The 21,515-nt window shown below is 44.0% G+C and overlaps 1 protein-coding gene and 1 non-coding gene across 2 annotated transcripts in view; both read right to left on the bottom strand.

Annotated features, from left to right (window-relative positions):
* The window catches only part of LOC126482223 (atrial natriuretic peptide receptor 1), a 1,286,869-nt gene extending 1,266,294 nt beyond the window's left edge, over positions 1–20,575 (bottom strand). Inside the window, exon 1 of the mRNA XM_050106202.1 lies at positions 20,448–20,575. Within this exon, the coding sequence (XP_049962159.1) occupies positions 20,448–20,575 (128 nt within the window). The remainder of the gene's footprint in view (positions 1–20,447) is intronic.
* Trnat-cgu (transfer RNA threonine (anticodon CGU)) lies at positions 14,919–14,992 on the bottom strand. The gene has a single exon. It is a non-coding gene; the product is annotated as a tRNA-Thr (tRNA).
* Positions 20,576–21,515: the final 940 nt, after the last annotated feature.

The following is a 21,515-nucleotide window of genomic DNA, read 5'->3' on the forward strand; positions in this document are numbered from 1 at the left end:
TGAACTGCATAGAGGTATACCTCCACGCAGATTAGAGTTCTTGTTTTATTAGTCAGTGCATTAGGCTCACTGTAGTTTACACATCTCCTCACTCTGAAGTCTAGCCTGTGATGCGTCAGTCAGTGTGTGACCAATAATAAACATGTTGCAGCATTGTGAAGTACTGCAAATGTGATTGGAGGTTTAGACCCCGCAGAATGGATATTTTGCTCTACCGTACATAAGCCATTTATTTAACTAATGGTGGCCTGATCTGTGTAACATATAGGCCCACCTTTCTAACAGTAGCCTATTTGCTTCTTTTCCCGGAATATCTCTCGCCAGTAAGTCAATTTTTCAGGAGTAACCAAACATATCATCATTTTGATCATCTACTTCATTTAACTTTTGAATGTAAGCCTATAGCATGCTTTGAGATATACCTATGGTGAGTGAGTTTCATGTTCCAAGTATCATTTGTATAACGATATAGAGCGAGACATTTTATATTAAGATAAATTTTTTGTAAATTGTCCTCCATGCTGATAATATGTTAGTTTTCCTTGTTTTTAAATTAAAGACATACATGTTAGTAACGCCTACCGATCACCATTTACACATATCAATAATAGTCTTCTGCGGAGTAGGAGGAGTTTTCAAAGAAAAACGTTTTCATTTTAGTTTCAAAATTAACGTTGATGTTTGCCAGGAATTCTTTATCAATTGGCGAGTGATCAAAACTTTGCCCGCCGGTGTGGCCGTGCGGTTCTAGGTGCTTCAGTGTGGAACCGCGTGACCACTACGGTCGCAGGTTCGAATCCTGCCTCGGGCATGGAGGTGTGTGATGTCCTTAGTTAGGTTTAAGTAGTTCTAAATTCTAGGGGACGGATGACCACAGCTGTTAAGTCCCATAGTGCTCAGAGCCATTTGAACCAATAAATGTCGAGTGACTAGGGTCTCCCGTCGGGTAGACCATTTGAACCATTTGATCAAAACTTTCGGTTGCAATATTGTGAACACCTGTTTCTGCTATAGACAACCATAATGAGCCCTAATGAATGCAATTTTTTTCTTCTGGTACCGTAATGACGTGCGTCATTATTCCTGTTAAAGCGCAGTGGACTATTTACAAGAAAATTCGTGAGGGATTTAACTTACAGTGAAGCGGATAAATTTTTACTCACACGCCGAGAGTAGGCGGGCACGACGAAAAGGGTATTGTAAGTTTTCGGCCAAAGCCAAAATGTAAACAATGAGTAATTGTCGGCAGAAGGAATTTGGAGCTTCAGATGCTGCACCAACAATCAGCGCAGTCACGTAGCCGTATGTTGTGCGGGAACAAGACCTTTGATACAGAGCGGCTAGAAGGCCTGTGCGTTTGCTGTTTCTGCAGGAAAACACAGGAAAGAATAAAAGTACACACCGCAATCACAGTTCATATATACAAAAGAAAATATTGCTTGAACAGCTACACTTGCGAATCAAATGTGATTCCTTTACGATCGGATCGATTAGTCCACCAGTGAAGGACGCAAGCTGGCATTTGTGATGGAACAACTACGTCTCCACACAACCAAAGCACAATCCGCTGTTTGGGATACGACCAATAAAGTGTATAGATATCCCCATTGGTCGAAAGTGGACAGGGGCACGTCAGAGTGACATCACGGGGAAGAATCAAAATGGTTCAAATGGCTCTGAGCACTATGGGACTTGACATCTGTGGGCATCAGTCCCCTAGAACTTAGAACTACTTAAACCTAACTAACCTATTACACACACCCATGCCCGAAGCAGGATTCGAACCTGCGACCGTAGCGGTCGCGCGGTTCCAGGCTGAAGCGCCTAGAACCGCTGGGTCACAACGGCCGGCGGGGAAGAATCACCTCGGTGAATCATGGAGGTCTAAACGCGGTCGAGCCTAATGTTTTGGGCAATGTAAGACGGCGGACGTCGGCTTCGAGTTTGTGACGTAATGACAACTCCGGAAATTCGTACCTCCATTGCGTTATCGCCCTCTGATTCAAATAAAATAAATCTACTTAATTCTATGTAATAACCAAAAAGTGAACCTTGAATGTAATGGTAGTTAGTTCAGTCCTTCTCCTTCTTGTGAACACTTACGACCTACGGCAATGTTATTGTAAAAACTACTTTCAAATAAAACACATCTTTGAAAGTAAGAAGTGGTTTATTTACCTGTCAGAAAGCTGTAGTAAACATTTATGTGAAAGAAAGTTATTTGCTTTTGAATCTGATTTTGTTAGAAAGAGATTAACTTTTCTTCGCGTTTAAGTTTTGGTGAAGTTCCTACAATTATTGAAGTTTGTTGTGAATAAGTTATCGATATTTAAAGACAAGAGCTGAGATGTAAACTTTTGAGAAGTTTCGAAACTTTTATGAAACTGAAGTTAGGCAAATGTTTGATTTTCATCTCTCTCTTCTTCAAGGCTTGCAGAAAGTTAATTTAACCAGTTCGCCAAAGTAATTCAAATTCTTTGTCGTGCCCCCTCTGGAAAAGATGTCTGAACCTGTCAAGGCGAATTACTGTACGTAGGCGATCGAAAGTTTTCTTCCACTGGGTGTTTGATATGACGTCTACTGACGTTGTCTGTTCACGTAATAGCCCGCAGCTCGTGGTCGTGTGGTAGCGTTCTCCCTTCCCACGCCCGGGTTCCCGGGTTCGATTCCCGGCGGGGTCAGAGATTTTCTCTGCCTCGTGATGGCTGGGTGTTGTGTAATGCCCTTAGGTTAGTTAGGTTTAAGTAGTTCTAAGTTCTAGGGGACTGATGACCGTAGATGTTAAGTCCCATAGTGCTCAGAGCCATTTGAACCATTTGTTCAGGTAATAATATCCAATAATGAGAGTGTGGCACCACAATACTATGATACTTGCCTTACTCTATTATAATGGACCATCGGCTAAATTTATAATCAGTTTTATTGTTCCTTAACCTCAAATATAACCTTTGTAAAGTATTTAAAGAACGACTGTTTCCAACACCTTCTTATGTTTTATATAGCTATTTTTGTCGATATCAACTACGTGGGTGAAACAAGGGTGCATAGAGACAGTGTAAACGTTGTTCTGCCCGTAACGTTTACTATGATTTACTGACTGTGTTTTAAAGTGGAGGGAGCGAAGCATCCCTAAATTTGCCTAGATAGCCGTGGAAAAATGGTCAAAAACCGTACCTACGACGGCGAGAGAACAAGACCAGCTGTCGATAATGCAGCTCTCCGGCCTTACGTGGACCTGGTTTGCCATCGGCTGGCTGCTTCCCCAGTCTGTACGCGCAGCAGTTGGTCGTTCCGTGGTCTGAAGAGGCACGTGTTACCTATTCACGGCACGTGCCGAAGGTACCTCCAGCTAAAAATGGGCTCTTCATCTTGGCTACGAAATTAGCAATTCAGCTTTGCTGATTAGTGTCATTACCATATGATCAACGACGAATACCGTGCTCGCATGGTGCTCTCTAGAAGAGATCACTGCTGCCAACTAGTGGTCATTCAACATGGTACGTGCCGGTCCCCTGGCATTATGTCTTAGGGTATAGGTCATTGCCCTGAACTGAAAATATTCTCAGCTCCAGGCACAATATCCAAGACGTGGTTAGCTATTTGAAGACGTGTAAAACAGCTCTGAGCACTATGGGACTCAACTTCTAAGGTCATCAATCCCCTAGAACTTTGAGCTAATTAAACCTAACTAACCTAAGGACCTCACACACATCCATGCCCGAGGCACGATTCGAACCTGCGACCGTAGCGGTCGCGCGGTTGCAGACTGTAGCGCCTAGAACCGCTCGGCCACCCCGGCCGTCCGAAGACGTGTAAAACAGGAGAATATTATTCTAATAAGCGTCCAGGACGTCTCCTCCATACGAGAGAAACTAGGTCTCCGTGAATTTGGTACAATTTTCTGTCGTTGCGATTTCCCTTCATACGACAGCATCGCCTGTGTAGAGTCTCGCTGAGCTCCTGATGTTGTCCAAGTTACCATTTGTAGAAGGCGCAGTGGGGCCAATAACGCTCGTTTGACACACGTGTAACCACTTCTACCTGTTAACAACGACATACTATTTATAATGGCAAAGCAGTCTTCAGTAATGTTACAAAGACTCTCCGGAGTTCCAGAATATCGTAGTTTGTTCACTAGGTAACAGTGCTGCATGTTAACGAGCACCTTCATAAAGGCAATGGACACAGAATTTGCAGCTTTCTAGATCTCAAGGACGATCAGAATTTCATTAGATTTTTGTTTGTGAAATCCGTGTTGTCACATACAGTCGAGACTTTATAGTCTCCAAAATGTTCATAAGACGCCGACATAAACTGATATCCCACAGTCCTACATATTTCTACATCAACAATATAGATCTGGAGCTACGCGGATCTGTTCGATGAGCTGTCTTGAGAACTCAAATTCAAAAATGGCTCTGAGCACTATGGGACTTAACATCTGAGGTCATCAGTCCCCTAGAACTTAGAACTACTTAAACCTAACTAACCTAAGGACATCACACACATCCATGCCCGAGGCAGGATTCGAACCTGCGACCGTAGCAGTCGCGCGGTTCCGGACTGAAGCGCTTAGAACCGCTCGGCCACCGCGGGCGGCAGAACTCAAATTACCTGCGCCTCTTTCCGGCCTGGATGTCCCATGTGTCTACCCAATACCATAAAACATGAAATGCACATCCAAGCTTGTCGCAGAATAATCTGAGTCCTTATATTGGCTCCAGACAAAAAGACTGCTCCATGCTGTGTGCGAGGCGGGCTGCCTTCATCAGTTCAGCCAAACGGCTGAAGAAGAGTCGGCCACGGCGTGCAAAACTGCACGCGAGCACTGTTTGCTGCATGATTGTGGGCCGTGGCTCGGTCCTCTTGGCTTTGCTATGTTCTTTTCGGAAGTTCTTCATATAGCGCGACATTTCATTTAGCTACGCGTTATGAAATTTTTCTGTCAGCATGACATCCTTTATTTCGGCAAAATCGTGATGTCAGCACGGTTTACGGTTCGCTGTTTTTTCATGGTATAAAGGAAGCTCACAGGTCCAGTAGCAGTAAAAGAAGCAGTGTAGTGATGTACCGTCACGAATAAGAGAAAGATGAGAATTCTTAACTTGTATTATGCAGTAGCATAATCGATGGGTACCGTTAATTTTTGTGGAACGACGTTACAACACTATGAAGAAAGCATTTAAGGACTTAGCTGAAACGGTAAACATAAAGTAGCGCGTTCTGGCCCTAAACGGTCCAATCGGTCCGACCGACCGCCATGACATCCTCTGTCAGTGGCGTCATCAGATGCGGTATGGAGGAGCATGTGGTCAGCACATCGCTCTCTCGGTCATTGTCGGTTTTCTTGACCTTGGAATCGCTACTAATCGCTCGAGTAGCGCCTCAGTTGGCATCATAAGACTGAATGAACCCCGTACCAATCGTCTCACCAAGGAAAAATCCTTTGCAGTACCGTGAATAGAACCCTGGTCTCCCGAATGACAGTCAGCCATGCTCTCCACTCAGCAGTAAATAACGAAAGAGCAGAAAATTACATCGATCGACAGGTGCAGAAATCAAATCAGCATGTGGAATGCACTTCCTTGACTCTTGTGCAGAAAGCAGTGCAGTATTCTGCTGCATCAATTTTCAATAAGCTACCACAAGAACTCAAAAATCTTAGCAGTAGCCCAAACTCTTTTAAGTCTGAACTGAAGAGTTTCTCCATGGCTCACTCTTTCTATTCTGTCGAGGAGCTCCTGGAAGAGCTAAAAAATTAAGCAAATTCCAGTGTTACATTGTTGATTTTCTTGATTTAAACTTAAAACTTATCCCCTGAATATGTTTTTTTATATTCCATTTTATCTGTTTCTACTATCGTGTTATAATTCCATGTATTGACTCGTTCCATGACCATGGAGACTTCTCCTTAATTTGGTCCCACGGAACAATAAATAAATAAAGTGGGATTCATTGTTCTGAACACCAAGTAGTACCTTGCGCTAAATTTGCAGGCACAGAGCACGTGCTGAGATTGATGATACGAACAGCAAATTTCTTGAAGTCGCACTCATTATTGCAGTGTCAGTCGGAAAGTTTTCGACGCAGTCTTGTACGTATTACGTCCAGGCTGTGCCTGCACGACTTGTGCTGTTGGTAGCGTTAGTGTCGTCACTTGCCGTTAGACATTGGTACTGGTACGGCGGCGTAGGGTTTAAACAGAAGCATCAGTTTGCATTACAACCACAGTCAGCCAAAGTGTGTCGGAACACCATGAACGGGTAAAGCTGTTTTATCAAAACAGTAGTAATAGTGTACCAAGCTTTACAAGTTTTGAACTATTAAGGAAACACAGAGAGGTCCTCTTTCTGTACCTGGGTTGCAGAAGATGTGTCGGAAGTTCGAATTAACTGATGATCTGGAAACTGGTTCTTTCGAGCAGCGAAAGTTTAATTGTACCCATTGTACCCACCTCGAACGATTTTTCCATTTAAAACCCGCTCCTGTTGATTTTATGAAGCAACAGGAAAGCAGGAACGAAAATTAGAACAATTGGAACGGATTGGACACCTAGCCTTTTCGGTGTATTTGACTGCACAATGCCCACAGAAGGCACTGAAAAGTGAGAAACTACTTATTTCTGGTTTGATGGGGATACATTTAAAAAGTAAATTGCATTCTGTGTGGGATAAATTCCAACAAAAACGCCATTCATTTCCTAAGTTCGCTGGCATTAAAGAAAATTCGAGTTTTGAATAACTGTATGCGGCCTTGAAATAGTTTTCTAAACGTTTTGAGGATATTGCGTCTTACATGAGTTTTCGGGCTGTTTGCGAGGTCGTTTGCGATTTCAGTTGGAAGCGTCCCTGTCCATGAACAGACTGAACTGATTGATGTGAGTGTAATTTCTGTTTGAAAGATAAGTCTACATTGTTTCCTTGGGTTGTTAATATGATGAATTATATCGATCAATGAATATGTGTGAAAGGCTTTTCTTCATCATGGAACTAAATAAGTCATAATTATGTGGCAACCTGAAGGCGAAAATCTGTGCAATTGCCTGCGTCTGTCCATATGCCGACAATCTGTACCAGGTAACAATTATATTATGTCTCCGGCTGGCCAAAAATTATTAAATAACACTGAAAATTTGTTTTCTTTGTGATCTATGTTGTTGAGACATATGAATTACGAACCAAGTCGTGTGCCATCTAAATGCGGCACATTCGCAGTTTCCCCTCTTCGCCGTCCCCATGCTCAGACAGCGTGACATGGTGGTGGGGGATGAGCGAGCAAGATAGCTATGCAAGCATGCAAGAGCACTGCTTGTGTGCTGCATTCTTGGCCGTCCATAGTCTATAGGGACTGGGGATGGCCTCTGAATTCCGGAGCCAAGCATCATTCGAGATGATTTTAAGCTACACTCTGCAGCTGTTTGCACACAAAGTGCTCAAGAGCAGTCGGCAGACCCTGCTTTTCGTATGGAACGCGACTTTACAACAGATGTAACCAGTGCACAGTTGTCATCCTTCTCGATGTGCACGGAGGGTGCCATTACTCTCCTAGCACCGGAGTTCCCAGTGACCAACGAACCCCCCCTCTGGGCTCGTCCTAATTTTTCGTGCAAAGCGTGGTCATATTTTGGAAACCAAGCTGTCTGTGAGCATTTGAATCTTGTGGCGGTGGATGTATCACTAGTGGCGCGGGAATGTCGGAATACCACCGTCCATCAACATGAGTTGCGTAGGTCAGATACGGAGCTGACTGTGTGTCTAATGATAGACCCTATAGGGACAAGTGACTCCCAAACGAGTCTGTACTTAAATATTAATTGTGAGGCTAACAGAGTACCATTGCACCTATCGGTACGAAAAAGTAGCGACATAGAATGCTTCAATTTTCTCTTAAGAACGGAGACTGGTCCATGTCCAGCAACAATTTTAGTTTTTACTTTGTGAGCATAGCTTTCAGGATCGCAATGATATCTGAGGTGCTGTAGTTTTTTCCCTCGTGACTATTCGTTTACGAATATCAATCATTGTCCGTTGTATATGAATGCAGGGTTCATCAGAATGAAAGACTTTTTAGAACAGCAGATGATTTGCCAATATGAAAGTTATCATAAGGATGTGAAATCCATTATCACCATCTGCATTTGGAGATAAGGCTGTAAAAGATTTTAGTTAATAGTTACGGAATGGTTTTATTGATTTAAAAAAAACTGAAACAACTGAGATGATGTTATTAGGACACACTTCAGGACTTGTCCTAAGAGATTGTATCGTCAGCAGGGATAGTACAGCAGCCGGTATCCTTCACACTGCAGGACAAAATAGAGGATGTTGAGTGACGATGGAAAGAGCACATGGAACTACTGGACTCTTTCACACAAACAAGCAATGCAATTGATAAATCCTCTTTCACGTGGATTCTTTCACATGGCAACCATTCTAAGATAAGCACGATCTCACTAGTCTAGGAAATAGGTTTTCCCATTAATAGTTATGGACAGGTTTCAGTTTGCAGTTATTTATATAATGCTAAGGGTAATGCATTGAATGAACAATGATACCTGAAATCTATAGTTATCCTTAAAGCATTTCAACATATTTTCGATTCATTTCCATGTAAATGAATTGGAAATATTTCTGTCTTCTCTCTTGTACTTCCTGTTTTGTATGGTATCAACTGATTTTTGATGGTATAAGCTAACTTGTAAACACCAGAACATTTTCGTTTATTCGTCTCTCTTGGCATGTTCGTACAAGGTATGTGCACAGTAGGTATTTCCTCATATCAGTGAGGATTTCATGCATAGTATGATAATGACGCACGTCGCATTTTTAGTCATTTCCTGACTTCAAATAGTTACTTGCTCATATATCGGCAGTGCTACTTTTAAACTTTAATATGCATCTTTTATTGGTCATCAGCCGTTTGACATACATTGCTGAATAAAGGTTACCTCCATACATGCATTAAAACCTTCGTCTACAAACAACTATCTTGCACTAACATGTTACCTAATGTTATCTTACTTCAGATTGATACTCTCAGAACTTTTTATAGTTATGACAGATCCTCTGCTTGTCTCAGTCAGTGCGCACATAAGACTTTTCACTACATTTGTCTTCCTGTTATCACCTGTACCATCCATGCTCTTCAAAGTAAAGAGGCCTAAACCACTGTACCGGTACTCTGAATGGCAAATTTGCTCTGATCGTGAAAAATATTTATGGTAGTGTATAGTTCAATTTTTATATACGTGGCCATTGCTATCTATTTTACTTTTTTGTATATTACCTGTATCACCAAGTAGCTATTGACAGTGACATAATCACGAAACATTCAAGATCGCTTTTTCTTATTACACTTTACTGCTTTGTCTTCATCAGGACATCTCCGGATTTTGTCGATGCGCCGCCTGTGCTAGATTATGTCGAACAAGCAATAGGTGTTCATGCGCGTATGTGTTGGAGCACTCGGAAAGAAGAATATTAGGGCCTAATATCACGTCAACGATGAGGAATTTGAGACGGAGCGTAAGTTCAGCTCGGACGGAGGTATTCATGACGGACAGAAACAGTCTGAAAATCTTGTAAGAGTGTTGCAGGGAAAGTTGTGCTGAGAAGTAAATGTTATGAAAAAATTCGGTATGTTGAGGCGATTCTGAGCTATTTATCACTGAAGCTTGCCAATGCGGGCGTTCCGTGCGCAAATCCAAGCAGCCTGCCCGAGACAGTTCCCCAAACTTGTTCTTCGTTTGTTTCCGAACACACGTAGCTAATTCACATCCAGCTTAAATTTATCACTTCCGGCAAAGATTCCTTTTAACTCGTAAAGAGCATTTCAACAAGTGAAAACTCACTGACTCACAGATGTCTGTGTTACCTCATTTTAGAGCGTGCAAGTGCTTGAATTTGCATGCGCGACAACCTGATTGGCTAACTTCAGTGTTAAATATCTCGCAAACGGTGGAACGTTTGGATTATTTTTCCTAAATTTCTCAGCGCAGTCTCACCTTCAGCACCCATACAAGTATTTCAGCTGTTTCTGAGCACACTGTATAAGGAGATTTGCCGTATCCTTTTCAAAGAAAACATTTAAGGGTTCGTCTGCAGTTATTTAGGGAAACGACAGTAGACGTAAATCTGGATGCCCGGATGGGATCTTGGTCCGCACTCCTCCTGAGAGCAGCGTCATAGCCGTTCCTGGAAAAATCGAGTTACGTTAATAAACAAGAGGAACGCTGTGTGGGTCACTTTTGACTAAAACTTCGCCGTGTCGACGAAATGCAATTTGCAGTTATTAGCTTTGGATCTGAAGATGACTTCTGGCAAGAGTCGAAACGAGCATTCCCAAGAAACATAAATTGTCACCTACTCCGGGTTTGTCTTTCGTTACTGTACGCCTATTATATTTTTAAGCCGAGCTGACAGTTGACATCCCACTTAGTGAGGGGTTTTGTTGATATACTGAACGTTGTTTCGCAAGTTCGGAGTTGTGGTATGTGATCTTAAATTTTTCATCTTTTACAGCATGAGATTGTATGATATACACCTTTAATTCTTATGTTTGTTTAATCTTAATTACTGATTTGATGATGGCACTAGCCGAAACGACATTATAAATGAAGAAATATATTAAGCCATCTGGATGGTTTTATTCATAAAGTATAAAAAGTGGTCGCGGTGCTTTCGCGCGTTATGTCTGAAATTAGGTTAAGTAAGGAATTGCGATGAGGCCCATTTTCCTTAGCGACATAGTGCAGTGGCAGGACGATGGGCTCGTATTCCAGAGGGCGTTCTTTCAAATCTCCGTCCAGCTTTCCAGGTTTAGGTCTTCCATAGTTTCCATGAATCACGTAAGCCAAAAGACACGATGGTTTCTTTGAAAAGGAAGTACAGCTACATATATTGTCAGCAAGCCGCTGTAAAACGCAGGTCGGAGAGTACTTCGTACTAATATTGTCGATGCTGATCTGTTATATTTGCATAATGATCCAGGGAAAAACGACTGTCTAGATGGCTCCGCAATTGTTCTAATCTCTGTTAGCTAATGCTCATGATCTGTGTGCGAGATATACACTCAGGTAGCAAAAGTCATGAGATGCCTCCTAATTTTGATTTGTATATGAGTACAACATAACTTCTGCACAATTTCAGTGCAGTAATGTGTTCATTGAAAATTTGTGTGTGTGTGTGTGTGTGTGTGTGTGTGTAAGTATAATCTAACTTCTGCACCATTTCAGTGCAGTAATGTGTTCATTGTTAATAAGCATTACAGTAGTTGTATTACATGTTTATTACCCTATAAATAAATAAAAAACTTTTTTATTTTAAATTCAGTGCATTAGTATTTGTAAAATGACTCTTTGTGTTCATTAAAAATGACGATCATTCCACTTGGGACCTGTGGAATGGTACATTAGCTTACTTGTTGTAGTTGTAAATATTGTCGTGTATTGTTGTTTTTCTGACTTGTTCCACATCCTGGAGGACCTCCTCACTACGGATCAATTGGAATGAAAGTAAATCTAATCTAATCTAATCTAATCTAAACTAATAGTGTGTCGGACCTTCTTTTCCCTGGCGTAGTGCCGCAATTCGACGTGGCATTGACTCAACAGGTCCTTGGAACACCTCTGCAGAAATATTGAGCCATTCTGCTTCTATAGATGTTCATAATAGCGAAAGAGTTGCTGGTTCAGGATTTTGTCTACGAACTTAACTCTCGATTATGTCCCATAAATAGCCGGCCGCGGTGGTCTAGTGGTTCTAGGCGCGCAGTCCGGAACCGCGGGGCTGCTACGGTCGCAGGTTCGAATCCTGCCTCGGGCATGGATGTGTGTGATGTCCTTAGGTTAGTTAGGTTTAAGTAGTTCTAAGTTCTAGGGGACTGATGACCACAGAAGTTAAGTCCCATAGTGCTCAGAGCCATTTGAACCATTTTTTGTCCCATAAATGTGCAATTGGATTCATGACGGGTGCTCTGGGTGGTCAAAGCATTCGCTCAAATTGTTCAGTACGTTCTTCAAAAAACCGCGAACAACTGTGGCGCTGTGGCATGACACCTAGTCACCCATAAAAATTCCTTTTTTCGGGAGAATACCACAAATGGTTGCAAGTCGTCAACAAGTAGCCGAAAATAACCGTTTCCCGTCAATGACTGGTCGACTCGGACCAGAGGACTCAGACCATTCCACGTAAACACAGCTCACGCCGCTATGCAGACACCACCGGCTTGTACTGTGCCTTGCTGACCACTTGGGTCCATGGCTCCGCGCGTCTGCGCCACACTCGAGCTCTACCACCAGCTCTCACCGATTGAAATCGGAACTCGTATGAGCAGGCCACGGTTTCACAGTCGTGTAGGTTCCAATCTATTTGGTCGCGAGCCCAGGAGAGGCGCTGCAGCCCATGTCGTGCTGACAGCAAAGGCACTCGCGTCGGTCGTCAGCTGCCACAGCCCCTTAGCGCCAGATTTCGCCGCACTCTCCTAACGGATACGTTCGTCGTACGCCCCACAACAACTTCTGCGGTTATTTCACGCAGTGTTGCTTGTCTGACAGCACTGACTACGCAAACGTCGCTACTCTCCGTCGTTTAAAGACATCAACCACGGCGTTCTCCGTGGTGAGAGACAGTGCGTGAAATTTGATATTCTCAGCACACTGTAGACACTGTGAACCTCCGAATACTGAATTCCCTAACGATTGCCGAAATAGAATGTTCCGTGCGTCCAGCTGCAACTGCCATTCCGCGCTCAGAGTCTGTTAATTTGAGTCGTGTGACCGTCATCAACGTCAGAAACATTTTCGGTTGAATCACCTGAGTGCAAATAACAGCTTCGGTAATACACTGCACCTTTATACGTTTATAGTTCCATCTGTATTGTGCCGGCCGGTGTGGCTGAGCGGTTTTAGGCGCTTCAGTCTGGAACCGCGCGACCGCTACGGTCGCAGGTTCGAATCCTGCCTCGGCCATGGATGTGTGTGATGTCCTTAGGTTAGTTATGTTTAAGTAGTTCTAAGTTCTAGGGGACTGATGACGTCAGATGTCCCCTAGGGCTCAGAGCCATTTGAACCATGTGTATTGTACATGGCTTTAGACGCCACTGTTCACTGTGATGGAAGCAGCGTAATGGTCGCACGGTCCTCTTCGAATACCTGTGCTCTACATTTACTCATTAAGGTTCCCCGAGAACTACGTCGTCTTTCTTGCAAGGATTCCCTATTATGGTCCCCGAGTATTTCTGTCACACTTTCGTATGTGCTGTACCGACCTATCAGCTTCCTCGCAGCTTGCGTCTCAATGACTCCAACGCTTATTCTCATGTCTGCTTGATAAGGACTTTAAACACTGGAACAGTACTTTACAACTGTTCGCACTAGCGCACTGTATGATCACCTTCACAGATGCACCGGATTTTCGCGGAATACTGCTACAAATTTAACAAATAAATCTTCCACGCTCTTTCCTTAAGAGTGATTTTTATGTACACGTCCAGCTCCTTCATGTTAACTCTAAATTCTCAAATGATATGACGCGCGCATGCATTTATCCACATTCGAAGAGAGCTGCAGTTCATTACTGCACTTGATAAGTAAATCTTCCACGCTCCTTCCCTAAGAGTGAATTTATGTATACGTCCAGCTCCTTTATGTTAACTCTCAATCCTCATATGATATGACGTGTTCGTGCATTTATCCACATCCGAAGAGAGAAGCAGCATTTGAAAATTTTGTCCAAGGCGTTCTGCATTTCCTTCCGATCGTCCACTGACGATATTTTCTTATTGGTAACAACATCTTGAGCGAACAATCTAAGAAAGGGTGGACAAAAATATGGGAACACCACGAACAACACATTATCTTGCCTAATACGATGTGGGAAACCCATTGGCATTCCATGCAGCTTTCAGTCGCTTCGGAGTGGACAAACACTGGTCGTGCATGGTTTACAAGGAAATATCGTTCTTCCTGGAAATTGTGGCAAGTCCTGATTACAATGATGGAGGTGGACAGCGATCGCGCACCCTTTCCTCCTAAGTAGCTCACAAAGACTCAATAACATGGAGATTAAGTGGCTGTGGTGGCCAAGGAATGTGCGGAAATTTATCTTTGTGATCACAAAACCAGTCCTGGACGAAGCAAACCTTGTGGGCGGGGGCCCTGCCGTCTTGGTACACAGAGTCACCGTTACGAAACAAACATTATGTAATGAGACGGACATGATCAGCAAAGTAATTCTCAGCAGTTATGCTACCTTGCACTGGTCCCGCGGAATACCACGATATGGCTGCACAACTCACAACCAAACCGCGGCCCTGCCGAAGTGGCCGTGCGCTGCAGCCTGGAACCGCAAGACCGCTACGGTCGCAGGTTCGAATCCTGCCTCGGGCATGGATGTTTGTGATGTCCTTAGGTTAGTTAGGTTTAACTAGTTCTAAGTTCCAGGGGACTAATGACCTCAGCAGTTGAGTCCCATAGTGCTCAGAGCCATTTGAACCATTTGAACCAAACCGCGGGCTGCATCGCTTCGCGACTCAAACTTGGCCAGAAGTTGGAAAGAGAGTGAAGATTCATCCTAACAGATGCTCCGTAGTTCATGTTTTATTACCACGACGTTTTCCTCGTACTGGCATGTGCACCACTGATGAGGGTTCTGAGGTCCTGCTGATCCCTGCTTACGGAGCTCTTTACTTTGTTTTGGCACTGGCATTGTTCGCGAGTGCGACATTCATTCGTCACAGTCCTCTCCAATTACTGCCCGTCATGATAACTCAACACATACTTTCGTTTTCGTTGAGGATTCACGGATGACGTTTTTCCGCTTTCCCTGTATGCGGTGCAAATCTTCAGTACGATTACAATGAAATGAAAACCCTTAGCTTACAGGCGTAGACATACGTCAACGGGGACAGATGAAAATGTGTGCCCCGACCGGGACTCGAACCCGGGATCTCCTACTTACGTGGCAGACGCTCTATCCATCTGAGCCACCGAGGACACAGAGGATAGGGCGACTGCAGGGATTTATCTCTGGCACGCCTCCCGCGAAATCCACATTCTCAACGTATTGTCCCGCACTACATTCGTAGTGCCCGCACCCATTTTACTCATTACTCGCGGTGCGTTGCCGATTCCCATAAGAGTTCGGGCACTGTTTGTGGATACGCACAGAAGAAGAAGATGGCCAAGTTTCCGGTTAGCCTTAACTATTTATATACTAAGATGGTATCTGTTCTTTCAGACAGAACAGATACCGTCTTAGTATATATATCTTCAGCACGATGCCTGTTGAAACACCAAACACTTCAACTACCTTGGTTACGGTAACACCCAGAGTACGAGCAGCGACGATCTTACCAATGTTAGAATTCACTTAGCTCCGACATAATGCACTCAAAACTACACAGAACACTGTTACGACTACGACCGACGCTTGCAAGGTATTGAGGACGTCTTACAGAATTCTTTCGCGGTCAAATACAACAGCACAACCGGCGGGCTTCGGTAGCATCTGCATTTACGTTCAAGCTGCATTTCTGTAGGTGTTCCCATGTTTTTGTCCAATCCCTGTATAGTGCTTCTGATCCTATGTGATAAATAGTTTACGTACAGTGAGAACTCTAGACGCCCCAATTTGCGTCCTTAGAGCACACCAGATGTTACTTCTGTCAAACGTACGCCGTCAATTGTATTTCATTGGTTCCTATTACTCAAATATTGCTCGAGGGAATCACATCATGGCACCTTAGTTGGGACACGATACTGTGGCAGACTGGAACGCCTTTCCGAAATGAAATTCGACGGAAACTGCTTTTCAGCCGCATCTGTCCTTTGCAACGTGTGGCCGATTTCCTCACCTTCACTTCTCCAGTCCGGGCCGGTGCTCCGTCTTAAAATGATCCCGCCGTCAGTGTCACGTCAGACCCCAGTCTCTCGTGTCTGGACTGTTTTCTAGTAAATTACTATACTATTGGTTGACGTTATCGGTCATTCTAGGTAACTAATGTATCTGATGAAACGGGAGTAGGATTCTGCGCACTCCACTCATTCATGAAACAAGCTTGCAGTGCACTTCAGGAGCCATGGTTCGTCTGGACGGTCAGCCCTCGAGACGGTATGGGAAGATACCGTTGAATGGTCCGCTATTTAGGATTTTTATTAGGCTGCTTCAGATGGAAGGTTCTTCCTTCATCATGAACTAAATAAAAGTGATTCTAATGTAACGTAAAGGACACTCCATTGAACAACATATCATTCGTTTAAAACAACCGACTCTTTCCAAATCGGTCTTTATGGACTCTCCTCGGGTTTTCGCCCTTGGTTTGCTTTTTAAAAGTTATCCGCAACATTACCAAGATTTATTAAAAGAACCGTACTCTCAGTGAAGTAATAGTTTTGTCGGAGATAACATCCCTGAAATAATCGCACCAGATCTGATACCGAGAACACTGTAGAACTTTTTTTGTCACTTTCCTTAAAAAGTATTTTGAAGCAACTGCGGAATTCCAGTCGAATTCAGAGAACTAGTTACATTTAAAATACGATTCTTGAATTAACACTAATTCATTACAACACCCATAATATGCATTAATAACTCTGAAGATATTTAATAAAATGCATTAATAATTTTCAAGGCAAAATTCGATTTCAGATTTGTAATCTACTAATAAAATGTGTTAATTTTGATATCAAACTCATTCTGTTCTAAATTTATGTTTACATTTTATTGTAATTTCTTTGTTTCTCTCTTTTTATCCACTGTACCCCGTGTCAAACCGGTTCGACGCATGGGAATAGAACTGCGAATCATAGATGACGGTACCCGTATTCTATTTCGGTTCACTGAATTATGTTTAAAGTGGACATTAAGTATCATTTGAAATTGTATAAATCATAATTAACTAAACAACGCCACCTTCGTCTTACTTACGGCTTGGTTGACTCCATTACAACAACGTCAGAATGGATCTTAATTAAAACTGCTGCCTGGACAGTCATTGAACATTTCTCTAGGGTTACGCCAGTTGTTAGATATACGTTAGACAGTCTCTTAGGCAGCACAAAGCTGTTTCATACTGGCCAAAGAAGGAAATATTGAAAATGTGCAGAAGCTGACATTAGCAGTTAAAAAACATTGGATGGTGGAAACGTGGAAGAGTAAATGGGACAGTAACGATATGGGTCGAGCAGTATACTCTTTTTTCTGGAACTTTCTGGGCAAGATAAAAATTACACCACATCGATTCCCGTCAGGAGTGCATGTTTTGAGAGGTGGCGACCCACATATCCCACTCACACTGGGCGGCTCAGCCTCAGGCAGGTGGGCGCCTGCGAGCCTGCAAGTCGTGGCGACTCCAGACAGCTCTGTCGCCCGCTGCTCATCGCTTAACGTCTGTGGACAGTAAGTTCTCTTGACATCATATCTGTAAACGGCTATATGAGGCTCCAGAAACGGGCGTATAATTAACGATCTTACAAATAAAATGTCTGGGAGACTCTAGTAGAATATAAGGAAAACCGTCGACGTGGGCTTCCGAGGGCGCCGCGTGTGCAAAAGAGAGACTAGGACCCCACAATGAATGCGAGTGAAGTTCGAGTGCTCGGTAGTGAAACTGAACGGGTCGGTGACGACACTATGCTTGAGAAACTCACTGCTTTACGGTCAAGTGTCCAAATCGTCGGCATTCACTTTAATGTCACCAAAGCAAAGAGAGAGAGACAGAGAGAGAAAGGACAGAAAAAAAAGCTGTTATCATATCTGTCATAAGTCAAACACTTATTTTCTGTGCAAAATTCAGTTGTAAATTTACTGTGCAGAACAGTGCTCCGTAGTGAATTCCAACTAAAGCCCCTTCACTTGAACATGAGGTATATAGCTTCACAGTCTGGGCACCAAATGCAAGAACGGATAGAAATGGAAACAGTAATACGAGGACGTGCTCGAAAGTAATGCAACAGGATTTTTTATGTGAAGACTCTCAAAGCCTTTTAAGTAAAACAAATTTTATTAACACTCTACGTCTTTACTCTTCATGTTTACATATTTATTTCTCACAATACTCACCCTGGCGACTAATAGGTTTTTCCCGGTCGGACCAATTTTTTGCTGAGGCCAATATTTGATTTTGCTGATGGAGGCAGAACCACACCTGTGCTTGCACCACTTCATCGCTACCAAACTGAAGTCATCGAAGGTGTTCTTCAAGTTCTGGAAACGGATGAAAATCGGACGGGGACAAGTTGGGATAGTATGGAGAACGATCGATGACAGTGAATCAATGGTGCCGGCTCATTGTAGACGTGGTATGATATTGTCATGGTGAAGGGGACGCTACTCCATGTGTGGATGAAATCTTCGAAATCGTGCTACCTGTTTTCTGAGTGTCTTTCACGCACTGACATTGTTACGTTACACATTGCCACGTTACACGTTGCAATTCGTAGCCCTTCGGCGACAGAGGGCTGCAAATTGAATCACCGAAGCGGGAAAGTCGACCGAGTAGTATGCGTGACATGTAAAACCTTTAACGATATTGGAAACACCAGAAAAAAAATCAGAGGCATTATTTTTCAGGACGCCCTCGTACATTGTAGCCATCTAGCATTGGGGTGTAAACTTGATGAATACTCGCAGTACAAATTACGTGGGTGTTGCGATGGGAACTCGCCCATTGCTAATTTGTATTTTTCCGTCCCTTTTATTATGTAGTACTGAGATGTCTTCTATTTTTCTGCATACTTCGTGTTTTTTTTTTTTTTAGATTAAGCAGTAACAGAACTACGTTAGTGCAGTTCCTGTGTTGTTAAAAGAACACTGCACTGCGGTGATTGCAGCCGTTATGAAGAATATGAATTGAATTTGATGTTACGAACATGACAAGCAATATTTGTATAAGAGAATGAGGACAATGAAAATTTGTGCTGCGCCGGGACTCGAACCCAGATTTGGCTCTTTACTCGAGTGTTCGCCTTAACCGCTTTGGCTTTCCGCCCACGAGTCGCAAGCAGATCCAAACTTCTAGATGTCGTCGTTCCTGCCCAACAACTTGTACACAGATTATGTAACTCCCGTACAGGGGGGGAGATTATATTTGAGAGCAGCTGATCTGTGTCGCCGGCCGCGGTGGTCTAGCGGTTCTAGGCGGTCAGTACGGAACCGCGCGACTGCTACGGTCGCAGGTTCGAATCCTGCCTCGGGCATGGATGTGTGTGATGTCCTTAGGTTAGTTAGGTTTAAGTAGTTCTAAGTTCTAGGGGACTGATGACCCCAGATGTTAAGTCCCATAGTGCTCAGAGCCATTTGAACCATTTTTTTGGTCTGTGTCGCCGGATAAATATGATATTACAGTGCCTGTAATGATAAGAAGAAGGAGTCCATGTTCCTTCGGATATGCATGCATGCATATCGTATTTATTCGCCAGTACCAGTGAACGAGTTTCAGTTAAAATGTCCTCCCCTGTATGGGAATGCGTACGAGCGCAGGTTATCACGCAGGAACGCTGACATATGAAAGTACGGGCGTGGCTGTGAATCGTACACGGATAGCCAAAGCAGTTGATGTGACACCTCGCATGAAGTGGGAAATCCGGGTTCAGTTGTTGATTGGCTGATTTGCGGGAGGGGACCAAACAGCCAGGTCGTCGGCCCCGTCGGGTAAGGGAAGGGTGGGGCAGGAAGTCGGTCATGCCCTTTCGAATGAATCATCCCGCCATTTGTCTGAAGCGATGTAGAGCAATCACGGAAACCCTAAATCAGGATGGCTGGACGCGAGTTTGAGCCATCGTCCTCCAGGATGTGAGTCCAGTGTTGTGACCACTCCACCACCGCGCTCGGTCCCGGGTTCAAGTCCGTGTGTGGCACAAATTTCGTCACTCCCTCATACAGCTCACGGTTGCTAGTATTCGCAACTGTGAACATATTTCATGTACTACCAGAACTGTCAATTTTTCGATTACTATCGTATTTTCAAACAAAATTGTATACACAAATCGTGAACAAATGCATCAATTGGATATCGTTTTGTAATTGTAGTTGTAGTTGTTAGTGGAATGTAGCACATGTGGTAGCATCATTCAGGAAAAAAATAAATTACTTAATAAATAGTTACAAGAACAGTGGAAATAGCACCAGGTAGTGATTTGGTTTGACAGCATCGAATTATATTACCATTTATGAGATATGATGAGGTGGCAGCTATATTTACGAGCAGCAAAACCTTGTTTCTGATTGAGGATAATAATAATAAACAAACACTACGTAAATATTTCGTTTTTCATTGAAACTTAAATACCGCCTCGGACATGGCGCGAAGCTCGTGATATGCATTGCTGGGCAAAACAAACTTATAAGTACGAATCCAAATACTGGAGTTGTGCATTCGGGAAGTTGCTGCTGAGGACTGGCACTGTGTGGCACAGCTAGACTGCGTCAGCAGAGCAGCGGGCCCCTCACCTGGCCTGCACCTTGTCGAGCTGTATGCCGTGCGGCGCGAGGTACTTGTCGTTGATCTCCTGGAGCGCGAGATCGACGGCGGGCCCGCAGCGCTCCAGGTCGAAGGGCGAGTCGAGGCGCGACGCCATGAGCACGCCCACGTTGTAGTGCACGTGGCTGTCGGGCCGCAGCAGGCCGCCGCGGCGCGGCAGCGGCCACCGGTGGGCGCCGCGCGGGCCCACCCGCACCGCCGCCTCCGCCGCCGCCACCAGCAGCGCCGCCGCCACAGCCGTCCAGAGAACCGCCGCCGCCGCCGACGCCGCTGCCGCCATGACGACTGACGCTCTCCGGACGCAGCGCCGCTCGCCTCACGCCGCGACGCCGCACCGGCAGCTGCGCGCACGCGCGGAGGTGCAGGGCCGCTTACGGCGCTCGCCTCGGTGCGAGGGCCGTACTGACGTGATGGCAAGTAAGGCCTCTGTCGGGGGTCCAGTACAGAGGGTCAACAAAAACGGACTGGAAAATAAGGGAAAGGAAGACAGATTAATATTTCAGCGCCAGATGTACAGTCGTGCTCAAAAGTATCCGAACGACCTGAATCGCATTTCGCCTGCTTCGCATACAACCATCCTAACGCAGCTGTCAATCAGGTCCTCTAATCACTCCTCGGTACAGTCGTTTGACTATTAAAAATGGTTCCAACAAGTCACCACTACAAAACACTGCTCTGTACAGCAATAACTCAAGATGTAAAGTAATACCACGATACTACAAATATCAGGGAACACCTTATCACAGATAAGACCGTCCTTAAGGCTTGTAAGCTCACATTTATTACAATAAATGACGTACCTGAAATGTTATCACTCTCATTATTACGTCAGATAGGTAATGCACGTAGTAAGTTTGTCGTATTCATGATTTCCTCTTCAAAGTAACATACCGTACTTATTATTTAACACAAAATTACATTAAAAATTTAAATTTTTCACGAGCTGCTAGTTGAGAATATGTATGAACATCAAATGACACGGAGAACTGTCTCGTTCTGCATATGGATTCAAACCCAGGTCATACAGACTAAGCAGA

Source organism: Schistocerca serialis, chromosome 5 (assembly GCF_023864345.2).
Source record: "Schistocerca serialis cubense isolate TAMUIC-IGC-003099 chromosome 5, iqSchSeri2.2, whole genome shotgun sequence".
Classification (NCBI taxonomy): Eukaryota; Metazoa; Arthropoda; class Insecta; order Orthoptera; family Acrididae; genus Schistocerca; species Schistocerca serialis.